Genomic DNA, 6,822 nt, shown 5'->3' with positions numbered 1-6,822 from the left:
TTTTGAAAGGGTTATTTTTAGTTCACAATGAACGACTCCCCTCATCAGGATTCCAACAGTTGGCACTTCCGCCCTCCAAAAGAGGGCCACCTGGTGGCGAACCAACGCCACAAACCCACCGGATGCGTCCGTTTCTATAGAAACGAGGTGGCGCAAACTTTCTTCCCTCCGTTTGGCGGTTTAAAAAAAATGAATAAAGATTATTGTAAATATGACATGGCACGCCTTCGCACTGAACTGGAGCAAGAACGCGAAATCAGGCGAGTGCTAACAAACCAATTTACAAGTGTGTATAATTTAAAAAAAACTGTTTTGGGTTGTTTTTCAGAGACATGTTGGTGGTGTCCATACGGGACCTGCGGTGCACCATGAGGGAACTTCAGGACAGACTCCACGGCGTTGATGTGGAAGGTAACCTGGGAGCGCATGATCTATTTTGTGAATTGTCCACTTTGTGACAAATTTCGTGTGTTTGCGATGTGTGAAAGACAACGAGTGGAAGACCAGATATGAAACTCAGATTGAGCTCAACGTGCAACTACAAAAGCAACTCACTTTTGTTCACGAGAGGCTAGAAGGCCTGCGTGGGAACCCAGTGGGTGAGACAACACTGTGCATTAATGAGCATTTACTATGTAAATAGGCACCACCTTGCCTCATTTGCTTTTTGGAGATCATAAGGTCAACGTTTGACAATACCTTTGCGTGTTGGTTTTATATATATATATATATATATATATATATATATATATATATATATATATATATATATATATATATATATATATATATATATATATATATATATATATATATATATATATATATATATATATATTGTCACACATATATATATATACACACACACACAGAGAATTTGACTGTTAATTGATTAAAAATTGCTTAAAAGTAAATAATGTGCTTCGTTCTAAGTAGGCTTCATTGTTTTCATTGGTTTGCACTCAGCAAGAAAGTTAGCTGTGTTGCCCTGTGTGCCATTTGTTTTAATTATTGTTTACTTGATCTATTTTAGTTTATTTTTGTTATTTATAAGAATCAATCCTAGAAGCCTTGTTCACATACTGCTTGTTTTTTTTTTTTTTTTTTTTTTTTTTAAAGGGCGATAAATAGATATAATTGACCAAACATGATGAATAATCTTGATAATCGTAATTATTATTTTGGCCATAACCGTGCAGCCCTGCAGCTGACTGCAATTATCTGGCATTCAGTGACTTAACTATTTTCTTGAGTTCAACTGTTGAATACTAACAACCCACCTTAAACTAACTCATCTCAAGTTGTCCTTTAGCTATATAGTGAGAATATCAAAATTTATTAAAATGTAGTGCTTTCTATGGAAAAAAAAACACCTTCTCTCATACATACTCTTTTTTGAATATCTGGACTTTGATTGTTTATGTTTTGACAACTTTGACTGGCTTTTCAAGCTTTCAATACTAAAACTCACATTTGATGTCATTAGTTTCCCAAATGAATTTGTGCATCATCTTTGTATATGTGTTAGAATTTACATGCATATTAGAATTTTGAGGGTTTTTTTTTCCCAGATCGTCTGGCTTCCATCCGATCCTACGATGACCTGCCACCCGTGAGTGTTGGCTTTCTTCTATCCTACCAGCAGAGAGCACCACACACGCATATTGTTTTATATTGTTTTCTCAGGATTCATTGCGGCAACGTCTCAAGCTGCTCACCGACGAGAAGTTGGGCCTGCAGAGTCAACTAGCTGACTGCTGCGTCAGCATTGAGCAAGAGTCAAAGGTCAGACTGGCCGCAGTGGACCTACTACATTCCATGCGTTTGCTCTACACAAACTCTCCTCTCACAATCAGGCGTTCCATAAAACCAACGACGAGAGGCGCGCATACCTCTCGGAAATCGCCAAGGTAAGACTTTGCCTCCTTCAGCATGTTGCTGTGACAACCAAGCGGCTCCACTTCCCTGTCAACACTGCCTTATTCGGCTGTCGAATCAAGATGTTGTTGTGCAGTTGTCTTCCACTGTGGACGCCCAGAAAAGGCAATACTCCATGCAGCCACAGAGGACAGCAGAGAGCAAACTGAGGTACAACATGAAATGACCGTTGCGTTTGTGTCACCCGGAAGACTGTCCCTCAGAACCTGCGCCAAAACGGCGATTCCGAGTGACAAGACACTCTATTGGTCATCTGAGGCTCATGGAACTACTGTTACATATGTAACTGCTGTTCAATTTTGCCCCTCCAAACTGCCAGAGGTTCTTGCTCTATGTCAAATCACAGGGAAACACACAAACATCACTCAGAAGCCCCAAAGAGCCAACAGCCGTTACCAGATGATGGGGAGCTGCGACAGCCACACAGTAAAACTTAGTGAAAGTGCCAGGTGGCAACCAGGAAGAAGCAGCAACACAAATAACCTCCAAGAGCTGCCCAAGATGTTGCAACACTGTCACAGTTCACCAGTTCAGCCACCTCACTCCCAGCCTCACCTGCTCAGCCCTCCTGCTAATCAGCCCAAACACTAACACCTGCTGCCACTCACCCGCCTAGTATAAAGCCCGCTCACTTCCATCCACAACCTGCCAGATTGTCTCTATGCATCACGCCGAGCTTTCCAGCGACTCCTCCTGCCAGCCTGCCCGTTGCCTGACCCTGTTTGTTCCTGACCACCCGACTGCCCGCCGAATTGACCGAAGTATTGGTATTTCGACCCTGTCTGCCTCTGACCACCCGCTAGCCTGCCGTCTTAATCTGTCTGCCCGAGCCCTCCTCCTGTCCCGCTCCCTCAGCCCGGCTCCCAGCCAAGCCCCGCTCTCCTGACTCCGAGACCCCCTAGACTTCTTCGCCACGCTCTCGTCGGCTTCCACAAACCACCTGCACATTCTGTTTAATAAACTTTCTGCATTTGCCCTTACCAGTTGTGCGTGCGCTTGGGTCCTCTCTCCTCCCGCCGTCACAAACACTCCTGGTAGAATGACAGCAAGTTTCCAAAGGCAAAGGGTGGTCAAAGACTCTGAAAGAATGTCTAATTGCCTCGAAAAACCGATGAGACAAGCGTTCTTTGAAGAAAGGGTTAGGATTAGGGACTGACAGAAAGGCCTCATAGCATCCACAAAGCGTAGTGCACACACCAGGCGCAAGAGCTCAGCAGAGGTCCTAGCAACACCAGGCGGGGCCAAACAACAAGCGATACAGAGAGGCTAATAGACATAGGGAGAAACAAAACGGGTATTTGGCCACAGAGTGACACCAGCACCATCAGGGTATCCCCCAATGCAGGAAGGACTAAGAAACAGACCGTGCAACTCACTGACACGCTTGGCGGAGACAATGGCGAGCAAAATGGAGCAAAACTGCCGTCTTAAGGGATGCCACAGAAGGGGGGCTTCAGCCAGGGGACTGGCACAGGGACTCAAGCAACGAGTGGGGAACACCGCAGGGTCAAAGGCAGAGGACCCTTTTAAGGAACAATGAAACTAATGGTTGGCACCCCAGCAAGCCGCTGGCAACCTCAGCATGCTCACCAGCAATGTAAACCTTATGTGGGAAGGGGAGTTTCCTTTATCCAAGAGACAATTGAGGACATCCAAAACCATAGGAACTGGAAAAGCTGCAAGGTCCACGTCAACACAAACAACTTCCCTGTTTGCGTGCAACAGCTGTGTCGATGGGGCCCTGGTGTTGAGAATGGTGCAGAACAACAGGAAACTATTTGTGTTTCAGTCAAAAGAGAGTCACCAACAACAATGAGTGGCCCACCTCAGAGATCCTCTGATGCATCAGTCAAATGCCAGACAGAGACAAGACTAAATGACCCAGGGTGTGCAAGCACATCCTAGCCCAGGGTTGTGGAGCCCTCCATCAGAGGGAACCAGAAAGCGTAGTGGGTCGACTGTCTTGATGCAATGAGCTTGATCACCGCCCGACTGAGATGACTCGGAATTGCAAGAATCACCACTGAGTGGAGACGCCACTGCCCTGGCGGCGGCAACTCACGAGACAGAGCGTCCGCTACTTTCCAGGTACCTGGAAGATAAATATAGGAATGGGAGGGCAGAAAATTTGGGCTGAGTAGAAGGCATGCAGGCAGAGTGGTGAAAGTCACTAGAGAAACAAAGGTCACCAGAAACAAGCACTCGCACAGAAGCGCGAAGGCCAACAGCAGCATACCCCAGAGGAGCCCGGAGGAAACCGGTACCCCCAGCAAGGTGACTGCAGCAAGGCGTGGGGTACCGAGGAGCACCACAACCAAGGTCCTGTAACAACCACAAAAATGAACACAGCTCACGTGAGCCCAGAGAGACCATTTCCTTGCCTCCACCTTTTATTGCCTGCACCTTAACCGAAAACCCTCTCCAGGAACCACAGAGATATATCAGAAGAACTGCCTGGAGGACTTTGTCAATTCAGATTGTGCCTACCAGATTTGGGGGTACGTCTGAATCAGGAAGGACATCTCCTCGCCATGGTCACTAGGCATGAAGCACAACACCCAGAAGGCAACGCAAAGAAAAAAAAATGCCAGAAAACACATCACTGCTGCAGAGGGGCTGGAAAAAAGCAGCGACGGAAAACAAAGAACTACAAACCACATGGACAGCATAAATTCCATCAAATGAAAAGCAGTGCGTAAAAAGGGTCTTAGTGACAGTCTTCCAGGTAGCACAGGGTTTGATATGCTCCCCGGGTCACCCAGAGGTGATGAAATCGAACTAGGGGGCTGAATATAACATTCTCAGTTTGTCCAAAAATATTATTTTTTTATATATATAATTTGTAGTTTATGTAACATAGGTTTTTGATAGTGTGCACGATAGAAGTGTTGGTGGTGTTGATACTTTATGATCGTCATCATGATATCATTCATTTTCAGTGCTTTCCTACCATCTGGCACCTATCCGAATACAAATCCCTTTGTGTTGGAGTGGTCGTCAGTTTTTCTCTTCATTTTTTACAAATTTTACAAGTATTTTACCCTTAGTAACATGAATTGAACAGTTCAGTTCCTATGCATATTTGCAATATGCCTGATATGTTTTTATTTTCAGGACAAAGCATCGCCTGAACTATAAAAGTTTTAGTTTTTTTTGTCGCCATTTCGTGGCATTTTGGTGCCTAGGAGCCTCGTTCAAGTTAGTGTTGCTTGGCCGCTGTTTTGTGGCATCTGTATGCACTTTTAAAACAGTTGAATCATGGAACGTCTTTGGCATTTGTGCAGGTCTAAAAAAAATCAGTTAACAAGAAATTGAAAAGATCTTCTTTGAGGGAAATATCAGCAGATTTTCAGCAAAATGGTCGACTTGTTTTTAGCTTTTGTCAAAAACAAGAATAATTGTAGTAATCACTGCCCTTATTGCCCTATTACTGATTTTTATTGCCTACTTTATTATTTGCTCTATCGTGTGGAATATAATCAATCAATCAAATTTTATTTGTATAGCCCTAAATCACCGAAGTCTCAAAGGGCTTCACAGATGAAAAGAGGTCATGTGGAGACCTCTTTCGAAAAAAGAAGTCAAAATGTCTGCTCGGGAAAGTAAACAGAATTTCGTTTTGTAGTGTTATTATGCATATGACAATAAAACTCTTGAATCTCGAATCTTGAAATAGATCACGCAGATGGCAGATCTGTCCCAGTTCTCTTAAACTGTCATCAAATTTAAAATAATTAGATGAATCATCTTGATTTTAAATGTACCACGAGTTGGCAGAGCTAGTCGATGTTTCTTGATGCTGTGTGTGCGTAGAGCAAAACAGGCAAGCAGGAAGTCTGAGACCAATGCCAAGAAGGGAAAAGCAGGAGAGCGTGACGCCGGAGGAGGAGGAGGAGGAGGAGGAGGAGGAGGAAGAGGAGGATGTGTGAGAGGAGGAGAGGTGAAAAAATGCCACCTTGAAGATAGGTTGCCCACCCTCAAGCATCACGTGAAACACTGACTAAGGCAACATGTGATCTTCTTGTGGACGCTGTCTGCCACATGTGTGTTACGTGAGTCAAGCCGCTTCCAACGCACAAATGACAGTCTTTCATTTATGTAGCACTTTTCTACCTTCAGTATTCGAAGCGCTTTACACCGAGTACTCATTTATCAACTGATGATGCAGCATCGGGAGCAACCGGGGGACAGCGTCTTGCTATAGGGCAGTGGTTCTCAAAGTGGGGTCCGTGGGGGTCCGTCAAGGAATTTGAGTCATTAACTCATCCCCTTCCAGGCCAGGAAAAATGGATCTTTGATGTCTATAGCCGACATTAGCAAGCGAAAGGGTTAAATACCGAAAGACATATTTTTATGTTTTTCAAGACATTCAATCCAAGGTACTTATTTATTTTTTCCCATTTCTTTCAGGTTTTTGGCTAAAGGGGCATCTAAAAACAGCTGGCACTAAATTGATCTTGTAATCAACTACTTTGGGTCATTTTTAACTTTAGTATCTGAAGTTTAACTTCATTCATTTAGTACAAGCACTTTTTAGCACCCCCCCCCCCCCCCCCCCCCCCCCCCAAATGTCTGGAAAACTGCATCTTTGCCATTGAATGAGTGAATAGAATTAAAAATACATATATCTGCGTTAATTTCATTTTATTTTGTATTAAACTGTGAAAGTATTCACAACTCTTCAATAAAGCAATCCGTTCAAATAGTCGAATATATTTTTAAAAATGTAATCATTTTGAGATTTGTCAAATAGACTCACATAACCATGTCATCATCAAAGAGGTGATTAGTCAGGAAATATGATGATGTTTTGTGTGTGTGTGTGTGTGTTTTATTTCCACTAACATTTGCAGTGAGGTCCTTGGGAAAATGTGCTTTCGAAAA

General features: G+C 43.7%; 1 protein-coding gene across 1 annotated transcript; it reads left to right on the top strand.

The window, feature by feature from the left end:
- Positions 1-189: 189 nt before the first annotated feature.
- On the top strand, positions 190-6,109 carry ccdc169 (coiled-coil domain containing 169). The gene is made up of 8 exons (XM_088440776.1): positions 190-260; positions 329-411; positions 489-599; positions 1,572-1,612; positions 1,687-1,785; positions 1,857-1,910; positions 2,015-2,088; positions 5,752-6,109. Exons 1-8 carry the CDS (start codon positions 190-192, stop codon positions 5,936-5,938), a joined length of 720 nt encoding a protein of 239 aa, XP_088296902.1. The 3' UTR covers positions 5,939-6,109.
- The last annotated feature ends 713 nt before the right edge of the window (positions 6,110-6,822 follow it).

The sequence above is a fragment of the Hippichthys cyanospilos genome, chromosome 18, assembly GCF_059441005.1.
Source record: "Hippichthys cyanospilos isolate Australia breed blue-spotted pipefish chromosome 18, RoL_Hcya_1.0, whole genome shotgun sequence".
Lineage (NCBI taxonomy): Eukaryota > Metazoa > Chordata > Actinopteri > Syngnathiformes > Syngnathidae > Hippichthys > Hippichthys cyanospilos.
The sequence above is the reverse complement of the archived record's forward strand: the minus strand, read 5'-3'. Positions and strand labels throughout refer to the sequence as shown.

Excerpts from the sequence above, each read along its gene's own strand:
- ccdc169 (XM_088440776.1), top strand. The coding sequence starts at position 190 with ATGAATAAAGATTATTGTAAATATGACATGGCACGCCTTCGCACTGAA. Across the intron at positions 412-488 it reads CCACGGCGTTGATGTGGAAG|ACAACGAGTGGAAGACCAGA; the intron begins GTAACCTGGGAG and ends GATGTGTGAAAG. Across the intron at positions 1,911-2,014 it reads ACCTCTCGGAAATCGCCAAG|TTGTCTTCCACTGTGGACGC; the intron begins GTAAGACTTTGC and ends GTTGTTGTGCAG.